The 26081-nt window shown below is 37.0% G+C and overlaps 1 protein-coding gene across 5 annotated transcripts in view; it reads right to left on the reverse strand.

Annotated features, from left to right (window-relative positions):
• Positions 1 to 26081, reverse strand: part of LOC113392865 (protein 4.1 homolog) — a 72753-nt gene that overhangs the window by 6846 nt on the left and 39826 nt on the right. For 4 of the 5 annotated variants that reach the window (XM_026629466.2, XM_026629464.2, XM_026629461.2 and 1 more), the window contains exons 2-12: positions 17262 to 17415; positions 16750 to 16897; positions 16446 to 16562; positions 15888 to 16071; positions 15323 to 15475; positions 14850 to 15035; positions 13669 to 13841; positions 8955 to 9055; positions 6180 to 6273; positions 6031 to 6092; positions 20 to 5719 (exon numbers count right to left, since the gene is read on the reverse strand). In XM_026629466.2, coding sequence (XP_026485251.2) covers positions 20 to 5719; positions 6031 to 6092; positions 6180 to 6273; positions 8955 to 9055; positions 13669 to 13841; positions 14850 to 15035; positions 15323 to 15475; positions 15888 to 16071; positions 16446 to 16562; positions 16750 to 16897; positions 17262 to 17393 — 7050 coding nt within the window. In that variant the 5' untranslated portion in view covers positions 17394 to 17415. Of the gene's footprint in view, positions 1 to 19; positions 5720 to 6030; positions 6093 to 6179; positions 6274 to 8954; positions 9056 to 11533; positions 11642 to 13668; positions 13842 to 14849; positions 15036 to 15322; positions 15476 to 15887; positions 16072 to 16445; positions 16563 to 16749; positions 16898 to 17261; positions 17416 to 26081 lie in introns of those variants that run through there. The other variant, XM_026629468.2, reaches the window with a different exon arrangement.

The raw sequence follows: 26081 nt of genomic DNA on the forward strand, positions 1-26081 counted from the left end.
CGTATAGAATGAAACGAACCTTATTGGTATGGGTGGAGAAAGTGACTTCCCCGGTACCGAGATTCTCGACCTCCTGCTCCACGTTGTGCGTGACGCCCTCGTCGTTCTTCGTGAGGAGCTGCTTCGTCGTCGTTTTGACGACGACAGGGGGCGTCGGCGTCTTCTTAGATCGCTGCGAAATCGGGATCTTGGAGGAGAGGGGGGTGGAGGAAGACACGTAACCTTGATGCCGAATGTGCTCGCTCGTCGTGTACTCTGTGAAGGTTTTCGGTTCGTCTCCCCGTGCCGGGCTCTCGTCTTTACCGAACGTTGAGAACTTATGCGTGTTTACTGTCTGAATGTCAATATTTGCGGGTAAATCGTGAGTTTCCTTTTCGATTGTGTAGTTACCACTCTTGTCTTCGAAGTGCGAGGGGTCAATTTGAGAATAGTGCAATATCAGCTGTCCGGTCACAGGATCTCTCACGGCGGTGCTCGGATCGATATCTCCCGTGTCGGGGTCAATGTCTCCATATTCCGTCTTAATTCTTCCCGTAATCGGATCGATCTTACCTGATAATGTCATCGTCTGAGTGACCGTAGTCCGCGCGCCCTTTAGTCTCGGGTCGTCCGGATCGACATCGATGGTCTCACCAGTGATTGGATCAATGATCTGATAGACGTACACTGTTTTAGTTGTAATAATTCTGCCCGTAGTTTCGTCAATTGTACATTCCTTGGGATCGAGCTCCTTGACTCTACCTTTCTCATCTTTTTGGGTGATAACGTAAATCTTAATAATGATGAGTTTGCCCGTGCGTGAATCGATTTTTCCAACTTTAGTGTATATTTCTCCACTGCCGGGATCAACTTGCGAAGCGGAATAAAGAGGTTGGTTATCTTCGTCAACATCTCCAGTCGCTGTGTAAATTTGCCCGTTAACTGGATCAACTTTAATAAGGGCTTTGTCGATGTCTGTTGCTCTGGTAATATTACCAGTTTTAGGATCCATTCGACCGTAAATAGTAACAATGTATCCAGTGTTCGGATCTATTTGCCCCGCGGTGTACAAAACATCTCCGGTCAGCGGGTCTTTTGGTCCGGCGATCCATATTTGGTTCGTCTTGGGGTCGACTTTAACATTTCTGGGATCATTAGACACAATCTGCTTGCCAGAAACGGGATCTATTTTAGTTTGTATTATTCTGAGACACATCAACCTGCCAATATCCTTGTCCGGTTTGCCTGACTTAGGATTGACTTGCCCACTTCGTAATAAAAATTGCCCAGTAACAGGATCGATTTTAAGTTCTTTGCTCTCAAATCTACCTGTTTTTGGATCATTGTATGTGACTGTACCCTTTACAAGATCTATTTGACCATACTTAGTGTCAATCTTATTATTATCAGGATTAAGTTGCCCTGTACTGCTCTCAATAACAGAATGTTTAGGTTCAATAACCCCCTTCTTAGTATCTAACTTTCCTGCGAAAGTAGTAACTTCGACGACAGGATCGATATGACTGCCAACTACAAGCACTTGTCCATATTCAGGATCAACTTTTCCAGTCTTGGGATGGACGACGCCAATAACAGTTATCTGACCGTTATTCTCATCAATTTGGATTGATTTTGTGTCTTGAGCTCCATATGTATCTGTTACGAATATAACACCGTTGGAAGGATCGATGACACCATATTTAGTAGAAATATTTCCAGTTTCGGCGTCCACTTTGCCTTTAGTATGCTCGACGACACCGTCGGCAATATTTACCTTACCTGTTCTATGATCAATGGGACCAGTTATTGTTGTAATTTCTACTACAGGATCATCTTGTTTAGCAATGCTTACAATCATGCCCATATTAGAGTCAATTTTACCTGTTTTAGGATCAATAGCACCTGAATTAATAAATATTTGACCAGTTTCATTTAATATCAATCCCTCCTTAGTTTGTCGCTGACCTGCAATATCCGTTATAGCAATGCTGCCTTTTTTAGAATCGATAACACCATATTTAGTTTCAACTAACCCACTCGGGTCTAGAACTCCGGTTAGATGTTCAACTTCAGCAGCATGGAAGTCCGGCTTCTTTGTCTTAGGATCGAGTCTAGTAAAGATAACCATGATTTTAACCATCTTCTTTCTGGGTGGCTCTGGAGGTGCAGTTGTTGGTTTGGTAGGAGACATGGCTCGAACTGTAGTGACCGGTGAAGCTTTTTGATATTGACCTACTACAGGTGATGATGTTCGTACTGGCGATTGTAAGGGTGTTTGGACTGGCGTAAATGTGGGAGTCTTTAAAGGTGATGAAGTTAATGAGGCCGGGGGTAAACTATCTCTCTGAGACACTGGCGCTACTTTAGACAACACATTCTGCTTATCAACAATAACCAGCTGTTGAGCGAATGAAGGATCAACTTTGCCTGTCTTAGGATCTACCACAGACGAGGTTACTATAATGTTGCCCGTCTTAGGATCGACTTCCGCTTGCTTAAGCTCCTGTTTGCCGGTGATAGGGTCTTTATAAAGTATTTGACCAGATTTTGGATCAATAATACCGAAGTCAGTGTGTATTTTTCCATCTTCAGTATTAACGTAACCTTTAGAAGCATCTATAGTACCAGCACCGGCGTCAACGGTCTTCGTTTTTGGATCGTATTTGCTTGTTACAATAACAATACGCAGCTCACCTCGAGATATCGGTTTTGCATGAGGAACTGTTGGTTTGTTAACAATGCTGTATTGTTGCACCAAATTGGGGTCTACTTTACCAGTTTTGGGATCAACCACTTGACTAGTTATTAACATATGACCAGTTGATGGGTCAACTTGAGCTTTCTTAATTTCTTGTTTGCCAGTCTTGGGATCAGTGACTGTTATTTCTCCAGATGCAGGATCTACAGTACCAAATTCAGTACGAATCTTACCATCTGGGCCAACTGTGCCACTGACGGTTTCAATAATGCCCTGACTTGGATCAATTTTCTTTACTTTCGGATCGTATTTAGTTGTTATAATAACAAGATGAATTTCTCTCTCCACTGGTTTGGTATCTTTATCCACGACACATATTTGCTGAGCCAACGATGAATCTGGCTTTCCAGTTTTGGGATCCACAACGCCAGTTGTAAGAATAAGATTACCCGTTTTGGGATCTGCAACAGCATTTCTTACTTCTTGATTTCCGCTAATGGGGTCAATTTGTTCTACCTTGCCTGTTTTAGGATCTAATATGCCGAAGTTTGAATGTATCCTTCCATCAGTTGCAATTATAGCGCGTGAAGTTTCAATATGGCCATTAGGATTATCCAGTCTCTTATATTTCGGATCATATTTACTAGTTATAATGACCAACTGAACTTCTCTACCAGGCACAGAAGCAAATGTATCTTTGGGTTTAGTTACAACTGTGTACTGTTGTCCTAAAGTGGGATCAACTACACCTGTATTGGGATCTACTACACCAGATGTAAGTAGCATATTTCCTGTTTTAGTATCTAATATCGCCTTCTTAACTTCCTGTTTACCAGTTACAGGATCCGTGATTGTGATTTGACCGTTAGTTGGATCAATAACTCCCAATTCAGTGTGTATTTTATCGTCGTCGTCTACTTTACCCGGTATAGTATTAACATGTGCATTTGTTAAATCAAGCTTCTTGTTCTTCGTATCGTATTTCGAGGTGACGATAACTAAATTAATCAGTCTTTCAGGTATACCTTTAGGGGCGTCTTTGTCAACAATAGCCAATTGCTGAGCAAGAGATGAATCCACTTTACCAGTTTTAGGATCAATAACTCCAGATGTAAGGAGGAAACTGCCACTTTTAGGATCAACGGAGGCTTGTTTGGAATCCCGTTTACCAGTTTTCGGATCTGTGAAGAATATTTTGCCGTTATTGGGATCGATCACGCCGAAATTGCTATGGACTTTGCCGTCTTTATTACTAATAACGGCCTGCGATGTCTCGACAAACCCATTTGGATTGTCTAATTTCTTATTCTTTGCGTCGTATTTGCCAGTGATAGCAACGACTTGTATTTCCTTTCCGGGCAACGAAGCAAACGTAGATGTCGGTTTGTCTACAATACTGTATTGTTGTCCTAGTGTTGTGTCAAGTTTTCCAGTTCTAGGATCAATAACACCAGATAACAAGAGAATATTTCCAGTTTTCGGGTCAACGGTTGCATGTTTAATCTCTTGACTGCCTGTTTTCGGGTCAGTAACTTGAATATCACCAGTTCTTGGGTCAATGATTCCATATTCTGTGTAGATTTTGCCGTCAGTGCCACTAAGAACTCCTTTTATTGAATCGACATGAGCAAATGAAGGATCTAACTTCTTATTCTTCAAATCATATTTACTTGTTACTACTACTAATCTTACTTCTCTATTCGCTTTTGTAGCATCTTTCTCAACAACACTAAATTGTTGTCCTAATGATGAGTCAACTTTGCCTGATTTGGGATCTACTACTCCTGTTGTAACAAGAAGATTGCCAGTTTTCAGATCAACATAAGCTTGTTTGGGATCTTGTTTTCCTGTCTTAGGATCAATGTAGTCGATCTTTCCATAACGTGGATCAATCAGACCGTAATTAGAAGAGATAGTACCATCAGGAGCGACCACAGCTTTTGATACTTCAACATGTCCATGAGAAGCATCCAATTTCTTATGTTTTCCGTCATACTTTCCTGTAATAACAACTAAATCGACTTCTCTACCGGGCTTGGGCCCAACCTTATCTTCCAATTTTTCTACGAAACAATATTGTTGTGCCAATGTTGGGTCCAATTTTCCAGTCTTTGGATCGATAACACCAGTCGTAAACAAAATGTGCCCACTCTTTGTATCAACGTGTCCATTCTTCACTTCTTGTTTCGCCGTTACTGGATCTGTATAATTAATTTGGCCCGATTTAGTATTAATCAGTTCCTTTTCAGTTTGTATTTTTCCAGTCGCCTTGTTTAGTGTTCCTTTTGTGACCAGAATAGTACCATTGGCGTCATCTAGTTTCTTTGTTTTAGGATTATAACGACCAGTTATAATAACAACTTGAATCTCATTGTCGGTCTTCGCCACAACGGGCGCGATAGCAACAGGAGTCTCGTGATGCGCTCGTTCTGCATCTAATAAAGCAAGTGTTGGATCTATGAGGTTAGATTTGGGCACTTTAGCTTGTTCTTTCAAGGCAGCTGACTGCACATAATCAATACCAGGTGTTTTAAGTTTACTTAGATCTTCTGGAGTTTTCCTCTTTTCAGCACTTTCGGCAACTTTCTTATCTTCTCCTGGAGCATAGTTAAACGCAAGTCCAGCCTTTCGTGTTCCAGGACTCTGATTGTCATCTAAGCCTCTTTGTTTCTCATCAGAAATAGGTTCTTTCTCATAACTAAAAGCACCTTGGATATACGGTTTCCGAGTCGGACTCTTTTCAGTGTCTGTATATTCGTATGGTTTAGTAAAACTCGGTTTTCCTTCACCCTTCACAGGACTCCTGTCAGCTGAACTGTCGAGGTTCGAGCTGTCGTTGGAAGTATCGAGCACGGCGACTTTTGCTTTAGGATCTTTGCTCTTAATGTCTTTTGGCGACTTATCTTTTGGCGACTTATCTTTCGGCGACTTATCCTTTGGAGACTTATCCGATTTATCTTTTGTTTTGGGAGATTTTTCCTTTTGTGATTTATCATCTTTGGGCGATTTCTCTTTTCTGCTACCAAATAGCGCGAAACCTCCCTGATGACGGATAAGGGTTAGGGATGAAAAAAAAAATATAAAATACGAAAACACTACATTTCATAAGAAAATTTAAATCAGTGTAGGCAACGCTCTAAGTCAGCTTGTTCGTTCAATCGACACATACATTGAGTGCGAGTCCAATATATAATGCATCGCATGCCTCTAAGACGAGTATTTATTTACAAATATATGTACATCACAAATAACTACGCTTGGACAGAAACATGTATGTGTTATGCGGTTCCTTCTACCATTCAAGAATATATTAACAAATTCAAAAATAAATTATATATACACGACATTGTTACCTTCGATCTTTTCGGCGTTTCAACATTGTTAGTGATTCCAGGATCACTGGTCGTATCGGTGCCTGCAAGCAAACATTTGAGTATACACATAAAACAATAGAAATCGTAATCGATTTGAGTGATCTATTTAATGTTATTATATTTCGTACCATTTTCAGCAGGTTTTCGTTCAGCGAATTTCATTTCTTCCTTTTTGTCCATCGGCGCTGTCGGCATCACCTTAACCGCACCCGGAGGCGGTTTCTACGATAGCAATAAAATATTGTTAAAACTACCCTCTCACACATCGTTCACCTTATACATTAACACTCAATACAGTAAAAAAATTAATACTGTTAGTAATTAAAATTAAAAAATAAAAACTAAAAAGCCAGTCCAAAAAAATCATCATATTTTGTATCAGTACTGAAATAATTTCTAATTTAGCTTGACATGCCGCCTACGAAATAAAACAAAGGTTTACGTTCGAAGCTGATTCTTTTTTAAGATAAAGCTTTAAAAAATATTAGTAACGAACACTACATTCACATGCCAAGTCTGAAACTACAGTCGCTGTTGAAGTTTTTAAGAAGAAAAAAGCAATCTGAGAATTCAACTGGATTTGAAGGAACACATTCGATTAGAAATAGGACGTTCAAATGACATAAAGATATATTGCTTTTTTCAGAAAACTGATCATCTGATGCTCGTGACTCGGGAGGAGGTCATGTTGGGTGTCGTCCCATAAAATATCGGAGCACGTGATTATAGACCAGAGATATTAGTCTCCATTTACTCGACATCATTATCGAAAAAACAAAATAATCAAGATAGTCGATCTCGACCCTCTCCCTGCACCGAGAATCACATATTATCGTTGAACAGGTCTCCAACAACAACGACGTAGTCTGAGCTCCGTGACTAAAGCAAACATCGAGTGCGGTACACTACAGGGCTGGACCGCGAGCACCTTGGCGTCGGCGTAGTACTCGCCCTCGAGCGACGACGCGGACGAGGCGGAGGCGGCGCCGCCCGAGCGCCGGCGCAGCTGCTCCCGCCGCGGGCACACGAGCGTTAGTGGGGCCGCGGGCTGCGCACTCGGTAAGCGCGCCCTTACGCGAGGCAGCGCGCGGGCCCAGAGGTTCCCTCCGTTATATACGTCATTCGATTGCCGTGCAAACGCTATTATCGTACGTGATGTCGACTGTGTCGTGATGTCTGACGCCCCCGGTTAGTATGATATTAATTATGCAACCGTTACCAAATATTAGTTCATATTCAATTATGTATGCATTATGATGATCATATCAAAACATCGCGCCGCTTCGATGCAGATCCACCGATCTGCATCGAAGCGGCGCGATGCCCCACTCGAAATCTCCATGTTTCAGCCCAATATACAGGTCATTTGTAACTCTACTTTTAAACACTATTCTATATGATCGACATCAAAATATGATTATCAAATGTATATTAAAATACTATTAATGAACATGATTTTAATCTGAACAAAGCGTCGCATGCATAAATTTTTCGATAACTTAATCCCTCATACAATCTGTGTATTTAATTTTGACTTTTTGCACTTTATGAACTAAGTAAAACTCGGGGACGATGTACCACCAATGAACAAATTTAAAGAATTGGATCATTACTTTCGGAGAGTGTCCTCTAAAAATCGAAACAGACTTTATCACAATGGTATTAAGAGCACTTTGGCATCGTCGAGTTAAAGTATTATATTGAATGTAAAGTACAACATATCATCGAACGGCAATGCATGTTTTTATACTAGCAGAGACTTTATTATAGAGATGACTAACAATGATTTCACCTGCCCTTTTTTAATTTTAGAAAGGACTAACAAGGCACTCTCGAATAGCCTACACAATTCTTTACACCGTCAATATGCAATCGTATGATCTAAGATTTATACCTGATTCCACTGGCTCACTGACCTACCAAACGGATCACCGTAGTACAAAGCTTTGATTTAATAATAATATTTTTTTGTTTTAACAATCATTCAATATACTCTTCGATTTATCAATCCTATCTGTAAACTCGCTTTGGCACGATACTGTCCCCATCAGACAGTCATATTTACCGACAATTCATACTTCTGTCAAATGGATAACCTGTTGATAAATGGTCGCAGTGCACTGCCAATATATACGATATAAATTGACAATGGAAGAAATAGGAACCAATTTTTTCGAAACCATTGCGCCATCAACCTTGGGTGCTTTTAGCCCATAATTATCGCGACAGAGAGGTAAATCTAACAAAATCCAGAAAACGAGTTCCCGGGAATAACACAAACCAGACTCGACAAACGGCGCGCGGTAAAATTCACTTACAGGGAATATCCTATTGGATTACGCATTTAATACTGTAACCGAAAACCAGTAAGTCTTGAACCTATTAACCTCTTGAGCCTCAACAGTCATCGTTACTTGAGCTCGAGCTGTGCGAATGAGTTCCTTGCCGGTCGAACATTACAAATCCCATACATTCAATTTGACGTGACAAGTCAGAAGTATTACTAAGAGCTTAATTGAATAAAGTCTATTTTGATTTTCACACGACAGTGACGTCTTTTCTTTTTAAATATTTATTTAAATTAACCTATAACATATCAAAAGGCTCGTAATCACTGCGTCGCAACACAAATTCAGTATCATTGATTACCCAATCGAATGAATGTAACGTCAACAAAACATAACGACTCTTAAATTTTCCGACTCGCATTGGAGCGTTAAAAAAGAAAGCTCAAGGTCTCCTCTTAAAAGAGAAGGTTATACCCAGCACTGATATTCTTTCTCTTTATTATATTATCTTGCAATGACATATATATGTGTATGTATACTGCTATTGATGTAGTCCCCCTGATATTGTTTAATATCTCCAACGCAAGTCACAGCCCAGGGGCCGTCGGCAGTCACCTTGTCCTTGAGGGCGGGGCGCGGCGCGGGCTGCGGCGGCATCGTGTGGCGCTTGGTCGCTTCCGGTGGCATCGGCTCATCCTTGTCGCCCGAGGCCAGCGCTGGAAATTCAATGATAGTTTGTTTAGTAAGCGATTCATAAAAACTAACTCCATACTGTTGGTTGGGCTTCGTGCACGCCCTTCTTGGTAGGTCCCACCCAGTCATCATACATTCTACCGGAAACACGACAATGCTATTTTGATGTTTGATGGGTGAGTAAGGGAGTATAACCTCGGGCACATGGGACATAGCCCAGTTCCCAAGGTTGGTGGCGCATTGGTCATATATTTTTACAGTACCAACGTCTAACTATTGAGTTTCTTGCCGGTTCTTTTCGGTAGAATCTACATTCCGAACCGGTAGTAGCTTCACTTAATATATGTAGTTTGTCAAGTGACGATTCAAAAGTGCTTATAAAAGCCTACTTGAATAAAATATATTTTGATTATTGATTTTATGGGCAGTGACCACTTGCTATCTGGTGGTCCATTTGCCAGAGCCTCTACTTACAACAATAAAATAATATCGAATACCTTTGTTATAATTCGATTTGGAAAAGTCGGATTTATACCGAACCCTACATATAAATAATTATGAAAATCAGTTCATTAACAAATACGTCATACCCGAACGTACTGGATACAGATATAATAAAATAAATAAAATATAAAGTAAAGCTCGAACTACGGTAAATCTTAAGATTTTCCAGTAAAACCTAAGATTTACCGATTATGAATGTCCATAAAACTTTGGGATTCGAACTTTTACCATCATTCACTTGGTAAATCTTAGGATTTACATGTTAGGTTAGGTTGGAATGTTAAAAGTCCGAAAAAGTCGTTCCTTTATAAAAAACACTTACATTTACCAACTCATGTCGGTAAATCTTAGGTTTTACTGGAAAATCTTAAGATTTACCTTAGTTCGAGATTTTACAGTAACATATATTTTACAGACAAACTGAGATCTGCCTTTAGTGTAGTCGTTTTTAACCAATGCTAGCTGACTAATATACCATCAAAACTAAGGTATCGTAATGATCATATCAATTATAAAACGATTTGAAAAACAGGCCTAGAATTCATAAATTGTCCAACACATACTTAGAGGTACGGATTTGTGTAAGCCTACCTGGGTGCGCCCCGGCAATATAATTAGTATTGTTGTATTCCGATTTGAAAAGTGAGCGAGCCAGTTCAACTAAAGGAGGACGAATCAGAAGGAACTCATTTTAATACATTGCTGGGTATATTAATAAAAATACAATTAAATACTTATACCGCATAAAAACAAACGTGTTGAGTAACAAACAATTGTGGATCACATTTATAATATTAGTGAAACGTAAAACACTAATGTACATATGTATACGTATGTTTATTCTTAACATAAAGTGAAGCTGAGCTGTAAAGCTCGCTTTATTACGATCACAAAAATAAAACACTTGACTTTTATTTCGTTCGTAACCTACATACAAATGGTAATGTCAACGGAATAAAAAAAAAAATCAGTAGCTGCGATTCAGAGAAAGAGGAAAGAGTACAGAATTACATAATAACAAATTAAATCCCGTGCAACCCGTTTTATATTTCCGTGAAAAAGTCCGTTAAGTATGTGTTAATTTATATATTTTATTAAAAATGCTTCATTTAAATATTCCGAGTATTGTACGACAAAATCTATTTCGGTTCGTAAGTGAGACTATAGCTGGATACCTACTACGATATATAAGATAAAAAAATAAAAAACTTTAAGGAACGCATTCACAATAATATCAAACTATGCATTAGTCAAGTATTGGAGCGGCTCGGAAGACTGTGCAGTCGACACGTCAATCACTATAAACTAACCACATTTACAATAACAAGATAACACTCTGTATGTAAACGAGTTCATTTCTATTTGTAAACAAATACAAAATAATTAAAAATATATAATATATTATGTATTTCATCATTAACTTAAATACAAATTTCACCTCTCACTTATAATTCCACACACTTTTCCTTTACCGCGCCAGATTAACTATAAACACAATGATGTTTTCCTGAGGCAATGCGTTATTTGAACCCGGGTGTGTTTATTAAAAATCCCTCCGTCTATCCACCGAAACATCCGGGCCTTACCTAATAACTGATTTCATATATAAAGATCGTGTAATGACACGAAGAGATCACTACTTAATAAAAACACTTGCACACTTTTTAAATCTTTAATTCGTGTGCATTAAACATATAATATAATATTATTTATATACAACACGGATACGAATACCGGGAAACGAAAACTATAGCTCAGAAACTGCATGGAATACTTTGTAAGAAAAAAGTAAATAATCCAAAACTAGGTAATCGACTGACCACTTTACACACACACACAATAAACTAAACACCAAAACACAAAACACAATCACACCACAAGCCATCACCTCTGTGTACACCCCAAAACAACATTATCGTACGGAAACACGAATCGTAATGTTTAAAGTATCTTAAAATAAGAATATTCCATCACGCATCGACCAATTCAACACTCACCAGAGCCAGACGCGCAACTAGGATTCCAACACTCGTTGAAGACCATTTCTTTTTAAAAAAGGAACGCTTTTCTTTTTTTTTTTAATTAGCGCTTGCCTGCACAAGATTCGAATATGAACTGACCGATTAGTGTCGCTTAGTATATAAGACGTGACGTGGGTCGCCGGTCTGTGAGTAAATTGTGTATTAATAACGCCTACTTCACTAGATCGGTGCGCTGGTGTGCAGTGTTTGGGTGGATGGTGTTATGCGTTACGTCACTGTTTTGCATACAGGATTGTTTGCAAATTTATGGGAATTTTTTGAAGATTTTTATCATCTTAATCACAATTGCACGATTAATTGTTACACCATACCCCCCAAGGTTATAGTTAGGATATAAAACCAAATTAAATTTAATTTATGTATTGCTCCGACATTTAAAAGGAAAGATAAAATAGATATAATAGAGGGGCTGGGGGGGGGGCTGTATAATTTAAACTCAAATCGAACTACTATACTAGACCAAAAAGCGACTTTACTCGCGCGAAATTTATAAAGAAATATAGCTCATACAACTACACTTCCTATTTTACACCCTCGAAGGACTTAACCTTACTCCGTATCAAATTTCATCAAAATGTGTTCAGTGGCTCAGTCGCGAAAGACTAACAGATAGACAGAGTAACTTTTGCGTTCATAATATCAATAGTGTAATCTACTTCAAATATATCTATATAAAGTTAGCGAAAACTTAAATAACAGTGAGTTTTATAACACTTACTTAAGAAATGATCGATTCCCCACACAAACTTACACCCTCCCCCCCTTTCTAACTCCATACCAAATTTAAATCAAAACCGGTTCAACGGTTTAAGAAGCGCGAAGTTATAACAGACAGAGTTACTCTTGGAATTGTAACATTAGTAGAGATTTTCCACAAAACTATTCAAGTATTACACTTTTTATTACAAACGTAACATAAAAATTGGTCATCTTGCATGATCATGTTTTTATTCAAATAAATGGTCATATTTAAAAAAATTACGTATAACATCATCCAAACTGCACGCTGGCAAGGTGACAATTGTGCTTATGAGTCAAACTCGTGAACATGTAGACGATGGAGGACCGAGGTCTGTCGTAATCGTATCATCGATAATAATAATAATGATCAACAAATAGGCAATACATTATCTATACAAACAAATAAGATTGTAGTGTCTGTCTGTGATATCATAGTAACTTCGTCATTTTAAGCTAACATAGCTTTCTGTTTGGCCTCCCGTCTGTCTGTCTGAGGTATCTTACAACGACTAAATATTATGAATGCAAATCAAATCAAATTCCTTACTTATTGTTTGTCAAGTTAAACACTACCACCGGTTCGGCAAAGCAAATACCCTGACCCGAGAAGAACCAGCGAAAGAAACTCAGCGAGTTCGTTTTGTTTTTTTTAGTGTTTATTTACAAATATTCAAAATTAAAAAAAAAAAAAAAAGCAAAGGAAGCGATCGTTTCACTCTCAAATATATTTAAGCAAATATATATTCATATTATTATGTATGTATTTAATAATTTACAATCACTTAACATGTCCTCATTAGCGAGCTGTTGCCATTTAGTAATGTAGAGTACGTAATTAATGATGTTTACTTTGCTATAATTGAATTATATTTACATTTATAATGACCTTTTCGTTAAGTAATATTCGCCGCTAAAGAATGGCTGCAGAGTGCGAGCATGATGAGAATAGCCATTTTTAATTATATTTTTTAATTATATTTTTTAATTGCACGGGTATCGTTCGGCAAGATGATGTCGCGTGGACGCTGTGGAGGCCATTAAAGTAGTCCAGTCACAGTCCGAAAAGAGGAGTGTGGTTATTTTTCATAAAGTGGTTTTTTATTTATTTTATTTCCGGTCAGTCGGCAAACTGGCAAAAGGGGCCACCTGATCGTAAGCGGTCACCACCGCCCCTAGTCATCGATGACCCGTCCCTTACTAAATTAATCTGTGCTAGCCCTCTGAGCCTGCAATTACACCGGCTCGGTCACCCTTCCAACCGGAACGCAACACTCGGTACCGCGGATATCAGGCAAAACGAAAACGAAAACGAAGAGCCGTAACAATAGATAATGTAGTGCTTTAGTCACCGTCGGCGCTGCGCGAGGACAGGCGGCGCGAGGAGAGCGTGCGCGCGAAGTGCGGCTGCGAGCGGGCGGGCGGCGCCGCGCGGGACTCGTAGTGCGTGCGGCCGCTGTAGTGGAAGCGCGAGCCCAGCCGCGGGAACAGCGTGCTGCGCGCCGCCGGCTCCGGGGACATCAGCCTGCGGGCCGACAGATTCGGTCAATTCATTCATCACATCAGCTTTTATATTTTTACACTTGATGATATCAATGACACGATTTTTGTTTCAATTCAATAGGAAAGGGCAAGTCACTTATACATAGGAGGAATATGAAAGAACCTAGAATTGATCCTCGAGGAACCCCCGTGTCAAATGAGACCCCTAATGACGTTTTCCATTTAAGCTCTGAATTAAATACTTAAAATAATAATACATTACTCGTTAATCCAAATTATTTTAGAGCCAATCGTGTCTGTTGAAGTAAGTTAGGAACTTATGAGATTGGCTTAAAATTATTGCGGACTGAAGAACTACCAAATTTAAATACTGGAACAGCTTAACAGTTTCAGAGTCAAAACGGCTTATTAGCCGCATACAAATCGAAAGGATTCAAGAAAACTACCATATGTAAAAAATATAGCCTATTTTTAAGTCTCCTTTATATATGATAGTACTTATATTATTAAAAAAAAAGAATTGATGGTAAATTTTTAACGGGTCGTTCTTCCAAATTTGTAATCTAAAGCTCTTTTAAAATTACACTTTATATAAGCTGTATTTGCTATATTAATTGATCTAGGAAATATTTTTATATATAAATAGTCTATTTGAATAGGAAATAATTACCAATATTAAAAGTGTCATCATTCATCGTAACAATACATCTGATGATATTAAAAAAATAAGTTAATCCTATTATTGATCGCTGGTCCCTTTTTATATTCAGTATAACGTGTAAGTGCCTTGTTGATCTAATGGCTAACTTTGAAAGCTCCAATTGAATTTCAATATTCGATCCCTGAGTCGGCCCAATAGTTTTCATGTCAAGTTTATTTCAATAGATTAAGAAGTTAATACTACTTATACTCCTGTGCTTGGTCTCTGAGTCTGAACTATCCTTTATATGTGTAAGCGTCTAAAATATCTCCTTTGCAAAAAGCTAGTCTGAGATACCACATGGCGTAGATTCAACCAGGAGTACATTACCTGAAGAAAGTGTGATGTTCCACGCACGTCTTCCACAGCTTCTTGGCGGCTCGGTGGTTGGCGAGCTTGAAGCCCACCGTGGACTCGAACTGCTCGAACTCGCCCGGCCGCAGCTTGACGTAGAAGTTGTGGCGCTTGTAGCTGATCTTTAGGATCTTGGGCCACGCGAAACGGTTTATGCGGAGTCTGTGGGGAGGGATTTCATGATAATTGGGACCAATATTATCTTAACATGTGTAAATTATTTTTACTATGATTTAGTATTTGAATAGGTTCCGGAATAGTTCAGATTGGACTTGGTAGGTGGCGCTGCGACTGGGAAGTTAATTAAAATTTTATTTCATCCGGACTAAATCAGGCCGGGCAACTGGAATATGTATATATTTTATAGTGAGGATAATAATACTCGTATGAAATGTTGACTAAACATAAATTACTTTTTATATTTAAGCTAATTTTCTATAATGTCTTACTTCTCCCGGTGCACCAGGAGGCCCGACGAGCAGACGCCCAGCGCGATGTCCACGTTCTCCGAGTCCTTGGCGGGGTGCAGGTCCACGCCGTACATGGCCAACTTCTTGGCGTTCTCCAGGTAGTTCAGCTCCGCCTCCGCCGGAGTTTGACCTCTGGAGGAGTAACATAAAATTGTCACGTTCATTCATATTATTTATATTATTAGGGAAATAACGAACTAAATAGTGCGTTCACCTTGTAACTATTAAAACTATATATTATGAGGTTAAAAGCTAAGACATATTGGAGAGTTCTGTCACAAATTGGCACTTTTGGCCTTCTGGCGAAGTGAGCACGTAATAATGGCGTTAGAGGTACAGGTGCCTGAACTGTATATAGACGTCTGTGTTTGCAATCGTCCTTAGGCATAGTAATATTTCCTGCCAGTTTTCTAGACCAAAACATTTAGGATTTCTATCGCGTCATCATTATATCACTTTATATTTTAATTATGTCTTAATAAAAAGTCTTTTATAAGCACAGTAAGTACATTAATATCAATTTTAAATTCCGGCAAAACCATACCTGTGTGTCTTGTGCAGCTCGACGACCTTCTCCTCGAACTCTGGCGTGCAGGTCGCGGGCGGGACCAGCTTGAGCTGTTTGCAGAGACCGGCGCCGTTCTCCGTCTCCTCGTAGTCGCCCAGCTCCGACTGCAGCAGGTAGCTGGCGAGCAGCGCGTGTGTTACCGTGGAGCATGGAAGCCGACCTATGAAGCAGGGAAACAAGATCAAGGGTTTATTTATCATCACAGTTCCTAATAAATAATTTTAAAAGTATAACAACATAATAATAACCAAGTAAGAAAGAAGTGGAGCCAAGATAACCCAGCGGTTAACTTTGGTGTTAACCGATGAGGATACCTATATTTATCTGATGATATTCTCTATTCACACTTGTATGGTATTCTTATCATCCAACGCACACTGGAACAGCGTGGTGGAGTAAGCACCAAAACACCTCTTCAAAGCCTCTGCCCAGCAGTACATATAAGCATTTACTTAAAGCTTTCCAAATCTTAATTATTACTTAATAAATAGTTTTGTATGAAGACAACAATTTTTTTTTCTTAAATTAACTCACCTTCAAGTAGGTCTTTTCTGATGGCCAGTACGAGCTGGTACCGTGTCAGCTCCTCTTGCAGCTGCGTCGGCTCCGGAGGGTAGAACTTCACGGCGAACCTCACCGCCCACGGTTCGTCTAGACCATTGATATATTTATTAATTACTTGCAACACAGCTGCCAAAAATCAATTTACTTAACTCAAAATCTATTCACATAAGGCCACTCACTCACTCACTCACTCACTCATATTTTTATATCAATTCTTATTTTATAGAACAGAAATTCTGAAACTCGTAAAGAAAATGGGATAAAGAATACATACGTTTCAGCATCTTAGAAACTCGCTTCTCCAGGTCGATCCAGACACGGGGATCCCCTCGATCCTCGTACAACAACCCGAAGTAGTCCTTCTCGACCAAGTTGAGGCTGTCGCAAACCTTGCTAAGTAGATCATGACCGCGGATTTTTCTCTGAAACGATGAAGATTAATTGAAAACCGACATTATTAGTTCGATGTTTTTAATAAAATTGCTAATATACTTTATTTACAAATAAAAATAATGCCTTGTCAATAGATATATATATATATATTTTTATAACAAAATAATAGTTTAAACAATACTGTTCTATATTAGTTTATAATAGAGATGAATCAACTAATAAAATTACCAAAACAAAACGTGTAACAATAACACATTCGTGAATACTTTTGATTTAACTATTTTTACAAGCTTTAATAACAGTTTTATTATTATTGTTACTGACCATATTGTTTTTTTTTTTTACGTGACCGACAAGGATATTTAAAAAAAAATACATTAAACAACAACTCACATCGGCCTCAAGTTCCATAGCCGACCCGTCGAGCAGCTCGAGTTTTATCTTGGCGAGGTTGGTGCGGCGTTTCGGCGACTCCTTAGCTTTCGCCTTGGCCTCCTTGCCATCTTTGGCCACTCCCTCCGGCATTCTGCCGCGCTTCTCTCAACACCTGGACAACAAAAGATTCATTTCAAATTATAAATAAAATATCACAATTCAAATCTGACAAAAAATATTGTCCGGCAATTATCCATAAAAATACAATTTTGCGGAACACGCCATTAAATATTGGCAAGTAACGGCACGCAAGTTTCATTCAACTAAACAGTTATAGCAATAGATAATTAATTAATTTATTTTTCAATTAACCTTTGCGAAATCGATAAAACTAATAAATTTTATCGAAACTCTTGCAAATGAAGGCAATAATACAGAGCGTGAAAAATTAAATTAAATTAAAAATTAATCAAAATAAATTAAAATCAATGTAGACGTAAAGTTTGAATGTAAGAGGAAACGTCCGAAACAAATCATCCGATGTCGAAATTCTTTCACCAATATTTAGAACGAGCCTTCAGGAGTGATATAGGTTGTAAACCGCAAGATGAAACGGTTTTACGTGCAGATCAATTTACAACGTAAGCCAACCAAGATGACAGGTACTTTACGAAGCTGAGATATAATATGAAGGCTTTCGTCGAAAAATTTAATATTAAATAATTATTGGACAACATCACATACATTACTCTGATCCCAATGTAAGTAACTAAAGCACTTGTGTTATGGAAAATCAGAAACGACGGTACCACATACACCCAGACCTAAGACAACATAAAAAACTAATGAACTTTTTCTACATCGACTCGGCCGGGAATCGAACACGGGACCTCGGAGTGGCATACCCATGAAAACCGGTGTACACACTACTCGACCACGGCGGTCGTCAAAAAAGATATACACAAATTGCAAAAATATTACTGAAAACACTTTTAAAAAAAATGTATTTATTATACAGGCAGGCCGAAGTTTGACAAGTTTTGCTAGATAATTAATAAACTGCATGAACAATAGAAATGCATATAACATTCGAAGCACAGCAAACACAACGACACGGTTTATTTTAGAATCACAATGCGCCCTGAGAACGTATTATTCCAAACTTTTGTTACGTTCTAACATTACATTCAATATAAAATACTGCCAGCATTGGAGGAGGAAGAAAAAAATTACTTTAATTTGGTAAATATTACGAATTTTTTGAAAACGACTATCTCAAAATCTCGGGAAACATCCTTCATCGGTGACAAAATTATCAGAGAAATTATGTGCTCATCTTTAGTATTATTCGGGGCTAAGGTCTTCTACGTAGTTGTATAACTAACAGAAATTACGTACTTTTTGATGATTTAAAAGGGTAATACGATAAGCCAAGTTAAATTAATTTGACTTTGATATTAACATAAAAATATATCAATTTTTTTTTTAAATAATAATAAAGATTATTCGTCGTAGTAAGGTACATTACATACATTAACAGCCTGTAAATTTCCCACTGCTGGGTAAGGCCTCCTCTCCCTTTGAGGAGAAGGTTGCGGCTTGGTGTAATACATATTTGGCAGAATTTCGTTGAAATTAAACACATGCAGGTTTCCTCACGACGTTTTCCTTCACCGTCGAGCACGAGATGAATTATAAAAACAAATTAAGCACATGAAAATTCAGTGGTGCTTACCTGGGTTTGAACCCGAAATCATCGGTTAAGATGCACGCGTTCTAACCACTGGACCATCTCGGCTCACGACGGTTGTAGTTAAGCTTTATTTAATTCGGAAATACTTTAAATGATCTATATAGATGCTTTCGCGATCTCTCAACACCTCGAACAATTTGTCGCCTTTGTCCATCGAGAATACGCAACAGTGCGCTAACTAGAAATGACAGCAAAATTGCCATCAGTAATCGTTGCATTCGAGCATCAAATGCTATTCAAATGTGTTCGTACAAAAACACTGACAACGTACTCACTAGTAACGAAATGTGACTTAATTTAAATCCAATAAAAAAAAATACATATATATACTGTAATCAAAGGCGCGAAATCACGAGCTCTTTTTTATAAAAAAAAAAAATAAACCATTCATTTCCAATTACTAGCAAACTTTCTCATCCTCACGTTTCAGAACGTCGATTTACAAGAACTTACAAGAAACTAAGAAGTTAATTAGTAAGATTATAGAATAGCTGAACCTGCGGCTTTACGCGCAGGTAATTTAAAAACTTCAACTATATCAAACAAACCGTCACCCCCGTTTTACCCTCCTCGAGGCGTGAATTAAAAAAGTATATAATGTAAACGCCTGTAGCGTATCACACTGTACAAGAATTTGTTTCCTACTTTTACTCAATAATTTCTGAATATGCCGATGGTGTTACGAAGATACCAAATTTTGATCTAAATCGGTGCCGTAGTTTAAATGTGAAGAGGTAACAGACTTAATAGCATTTATAATATTTGTATAGCTTCAAACAATACTAGTAACCTACTAATAACGTATCAATTCCCAGTAGAATCAACATTAAAATGAAAGCATAATTTGTATTCGTTACGAGAATACAAAAATCAATTAAAAACAATAATTTAACTTACTTATAAAACTAAATACAATTATAAAAAAAAGTCGTTCAACCGACCAAAGCAGAAGATACGCAAGTATAATTTCCCACTAAAGATAAAATCGTATTAAGGGCTCGGTTATGGAGTCACAGCGGTAGAGTAAGCACGTACATTGAAAACTAAAAATGTCTTCCGTATATAATACGAAACAGTGAACGGTGCCGTAATTACGGATACGAGTATATACAGCACTCCGAGTTCGTTCTATTGCTACGGGAGTCATGAAATGGGGGTAGCTTTGTTAAATGCAAGAGATATTTAATACTTGTCTGGTGTAAGCTAATGGGCTTACAATTTTTTTTGTTGCATTATATCGACATCGAATAAACCTCTTTTACTTTATGACAGATTATAGACATGTTGATCACCGAATGAGCACCGAAAATAGATATCGGAATTGTAAGAGATATTAGGTACCAGCGACCCACCCCTGCTTCGCACGGTTAACATTTATTAATAAAGAAAATTATATGATATAAACATAACGTATACTATTAATGTAACTTTCTAACAGTATTTTTTGGATTGGATTATTAGTTTCGATTAGATTATCTCCTGCGTACAAACAAACAAATGTCACCTCTATATAAAAGCGAAATACGACTCACTGATTAATCACGAAATCTCAGAAACTACAACACCTACAAACTTTTAATTTGGCACGTAGGTTCCTTATAGGGTGTAGACATCCGCTAAGAACGGATTTTAAGAAACTCCACCCCAAAAGGGGTAAAATACGGGTCGGAAGTTTATGTTTTATAAATTACACGCAGAATAAAGCCGCAGGTTCAACTAGTAATAGTATAAATTATTTACTACACTGAATTCACCACAAACAAAAGAAACAATTGTCATTACTCTAAATCTTTTACATTTCAAAACAAAAGACATATATTTACTTAGACGCCGGGATTTTACTCATAAGATTCTATTATGTGTGAAATTGTTAAATACTATGAGTAAAGGCCCAGGAGAGAGCAGTTTGCAGCGAGTCTTAAAACAACTTGTCAAATAATCACACCCAATGAGTTTTTTTAAACTGTGAACTACGAACCGTTTATACAAGCAGTCGTCTTTTACCGCGAAAAACAATGTGTTCGTATTGTTCAGCTCGAGTAACGTACAGTTTAGCAAAACAATTCCTGCATCTCCAAACATAAGAAGCATCCGCATTTAGGGTTACAGGGTTCATACTGCCACCCTTGTCTTGTACTTTACCGTACCTTTCTGCATGAGCGTCTGGCATTTACTCGAATTTCTCAACTACTTTAAGTACCATGTTAAAAAGACTATTCATTTATTTGGGAAAGGGTAGATTTATTTAGTCTAATATGTTACTGAAGTTAAGAGTAAAATTAACGGTATACTATTGGATTCCCAATGAATAACCTAGTGAACCATTAAACAAACCAACTTAGTATATAATTATGTATATAATATATTTTGTATTAAACTAACATAACTTTGTATTTTATATATAGGAAAAGAGTAACAACTATGTTTCTTGCCGGTTCATCTTGATAGAAACTATATTACGAACCGGTGGTACACCGATTACTTTTAAAAAGGTTACGATTTGAAAGTGCTTGTAAAAGCGTACACAAATAAAGTATATTTTGATTTTAAGAAATTTCAAATTATTTTAAAATGGTAACATCTTATCTCAGTGTATCTTAAAACTGTGTAATGTTTCTTAAGCTGACACCACGTGCTGTATTAAAGCTTTCTCTCCCCCATTAGAAAATTGTCGTGAGTGAAATATATTTCTTTTAAATGTTCATCATATACAAATATTATTAAATAATCCCGTTACACTCTCGACATATATCGAGCAACTCGCATAATTTATTTATTATTAAATTTATATAACATTCAATTCCGTTGCATAACATACACATCTTAAAAAAAAAAATTAAATTTAACTAAAGTTAAAAATAAACATTATCAATTTGTCTCGTATTTTGCCGCAACATAAAACGTATCGTGAAATCTAATATTAAGGAAGTCCTGAGAAGTACGTAGCCGCAATGAAATAGCTTAACGTAACCGCTACAAATCACGCTTCTAGCATAATCCGCGTATCGCTGTACAGTCATTCCTCACGTTAATACCAAAACCTAAAAAATATCCTGTCTTGAAAACTTGTTTTGGCATTTCATATGAGTAGAGAAATATTTAAAGAAATTTTACACTATGTATGTATTTGTCTTTCCTTATTTATCACTCATACATGTACTTAAAGCCCGTCTTCAAATTCTACTTCCAAATACCAATCGGTTCGAAGGGTGAGTGAGCCAGTGTACTACAGGCACAAGGGACGTAAAATCTTAGTTCCCAGGGTTATTGGCGCAATGGCGATACAATAGGTGTCCAGTATTTCTGCCTATGTCAATATCCATAGGCGGTGGTAACCACTTACCATCAGATGGTCTTCAAGCGAATCTCCATATATCAATTTACAAAAAAATCTGAATCAATTTTCTCACTAACTACCTTGTCATAATTCTATCGGTTGAAGAATTCATAATTTATTTTAGTAACATTTGCGCCCAAAAAATTTGAGTTGGCGTTCATAAACATATTAATCACCGACTCGTGACTAAACATCGTTAAGTACTTGGAACATACGAAAAGCAATTTAAGAGCCCATACTGTTACAGCATCATACAGTAAATCAATAACTCTTTATAGTTATCCCCGATAGTTTATTGCTCCTTAAACAATGAAAGTATGAGTCGATCGTTTGTAATCAAACCAAGATCATAAAATTAGCATTCATTCATGTTCATGATTCATATTAACATGTATATATTTTCGTATGGCAATCTTAATCTAAAAATACATAATTCCAGGATTCGACTTTTAAAAATCTGAGCTGCACATATTATTGGAACCGTTAATACTCCCTTTAGGTGTTTTTTATTATGTTTATCGTTGGATTGATTGCAAAAATATAAATATCCTAATTAAACACATTTGTCTTTAGTTCAAATGTTTAATGCAACTGAACTCTCGACTTCAAACATATTTGACATGAATGAAATAACAAATGAAATATGCTGACACTGAGATAATGTCTGTCGTAGGTCTTTTGTCATATTAATTGGGCACAGGGTTCCTCGAATTGAGAGCGAATTGAGACAATTTAGCCAGCAAGATATTTTGGTACTAGTGTTGTTTAAATTGAAAGATTTATATCATATATTGGCCTTGAGGAATTATCCTTACATCTAGAGTTATTGTAGACCCAACGACTACTGTGATATAGAATTGATCTACATCAAAATCATGTAATTTGAAGATATTCGCGTCTATTGTAAGTTAGAAACGAGCATTACTTAAGTGCATCAGAAAGAACATTGTAATGTTCGCTTCGCTCATTGCAGTAGTGAGTACGAAGTGCACAACACTTAAAATGTAACACAATACAATCTTCAGACGTTCATTCAACATTGTCAGAATAATTACTACAACGAATGTTCGTCGACGTATCAATCATTTGTAACATGTGGACGTCATGTAATACTAGAACTGTGCCAGTATAATAGAATGTATGGTCTCTTATTTGAATACTCGACGTGATTACCCAGGACCCACCCTCACAAAAAACTCGTTTTAAAATTACCAGTGATCGCCAATTGGTCAAAATTCGAGCGTAATTTATTGCTGACAAAATATAAGATACATTGACTTGAAAGATAAAAAAAGTGAGTCAAAACATCAAAAATCATGTCATTGATTTTTAAGTTTCATGACCTGTACTGTACATGTATGTCATTGGCAGTACGAACGTAAACTTTGAATGTTTAGTTAACAAATTGTATTGGTAACATACGCTACATTTTATTATAAATATATAATTTTATTTTCTGCGTTTCTTTTCCAACTCCTGCATATCTATAGTAATATTATAAATGTGATAGTAACTGTCTGTCTGTCGCTCTTTCACTGCCAAACCAATGAACCGAAATTGACGAAATTTGGTATGAAGCAAACTTGAACTCAAAGGAAGAACATAGGTTACTTTTTTGCCTAACACGTGACAAACCAACCCCTAAAACGCGAGCGAAGTCGCGGACGACAACTAGTGCTCAATATGTTAAAAAAAACACCAAAGTTTTCTTTTTCGCATATCAATATTTAGATATTCAATACAATTTGGGCACGGGATCCTGCTTGACGAGACGTTGGATATCGTGAACACTTCACAGCACCGCCTTTTATTCTCAAGGTTGTGTCTATCCGATTCCCAAATTTCACAAGCACCCACTACATATCCTCATGATGCGTGCATAGGCACGTAGGAAATACAGAAATAATAACGCCAATACTTATTCCGTTACGCGTATCCTTTAAATATTTTAATTACAGCCAATGCTGTATATCACTTACTGACATTTCACGGTCGTGTTGAGTTTCGAATTCATATTTAAAGATATCTCTACTGGACACCGATCAGAACGTGTCTATCAACCAGTATCTGCCTCGCCATTAATTCTAAATAATGAAAAATGTGACACTGGGAATTGGATCAGTACGAAAACAATTTGATTATTAAGAACATAACTGTTCACCCAAAACTATACAGATAGGAAGTCATTTTTTTTTTTACATTAATAGCCTGTAAATTTCCCTCTGCTGGGCTATTGGCTCCTCTCCCTTTGAGGAGAAGGTTTTTAGACCATATTTCACCACGCTGCTCCAATGTGGATTGGTGGAATACACCTGTGGCAGAATTTCGTTGAAATTAGACACATACAGGTTTCCTCACGATGTTTTCCTTTACCGCCGAGCACGAGGTGAATTATAAACAAAAATTAAGCACATGAAAATTGAGTGGTGCTTGCCTGGGTTTTGTACCCGAAATCATCGGTTAAGATGTACGCGTTCTAACCACTGGGCCATTTCGGCTCAATCAAACTATGGTTGTTTACAAAATATTTCCTAAAGCTTTTAATATTTCAAGTCGATATAGGTTAAATATTTCTGTAACCGGCACATAAACAGGACGTGACACAACAAAAGATAAAACAAACATCTACACAGTTGTATTGTTTTGAAAATATTCAATCAACTAATATCTACAGGAAACTATGTTAATTGATCGGAAGGGAAATGGAACGGAAAATTGTCTTGGAACGTGTGTTCGATTTGTTCTTGATGATCTATCCACATTTATAAATGAGAAAACATTACTTTTGTAATGTCTAATTCAAAATCAACTAAGCCAATATGCATGAAACTCATACCAGAAGATGTAGCACGTTTGGGAAAATGTTTTATAATGTAATATTATTTTAGAACTAGCTGCGCTTCTCAGTTTCGTCCGCTTTAAATCATTACAAGTATGATTTTCATATCCATGAAGGAAGGAAGATTATTGTAAGAAAAACGAATTTAGTATTTACATCAATGAATTACTTCGTTGGAAGATATTACATCGATACACTTGAATTTAAATTATACTCTGATTTGGATGATAAATTGTTAATATACATAATATACAGGTTGACATTAAAAACCTAGATAGTATTTATAATATACATACTAAATTAGGTAGATACTAGTTGACTAGACGAGCTTATGAATCGCCATTTCACAAGATTTAATTACCCAATACCGGTTCGAGAATATCCAACAAGAAACTAAATAATGTAAGCCTATAAATTATTTTATATAAAATATTTATAAATAATCATTTAAGGTTGTATAGCTTTTAACTATTGAGTTATATTCAATCACAGAATTATATAAATGTGATGAATACTTTTTCATTTGACATTTTTATAATAAAAGTAGAGGAAGAATATTTTTGAATTTGACATGGGAATTGTTAATCTGGGTTGAAAAGCGGAAGATAATGGATGATTGTAACAAAAACTGGAAAAATAAATATTGTAAACTACATTAAATATTGTTAATTATTTGACGTTCCTATTTACTTGAAGCTGGGTCTTCAATAATTACTCCTTATAAAGAATTCAATCACAAGTGTTACAAACTATGTCCAATTAAATTTATCAAGAAGTAATACTCCATCATATGTCAAATCCAATCCTCTTTTTCATCTACAATAACGAACAAACAAAATCTCCATTAAAGTGTCAACATTTTTTAGATAATCATTTATTAAACACTTATTTAATTCTTGTTAAATGTCT

Source organism: Vanessa tameamea, chromosome 25 (genome assembly GCF_037043105.1).
Source record: "Vanessa tameamea isolate UH-Manoa-2023 chromosome 25, ilVanTame1 primary haplotype, whole genome shotgun sequence".
Taxonomy (NCBI): Eukaryota; Metazoa; Arthropoda; class Insecta; order Lepidoptera; family Nymphalidae; genus Vanessa; species Vanessa tameamea.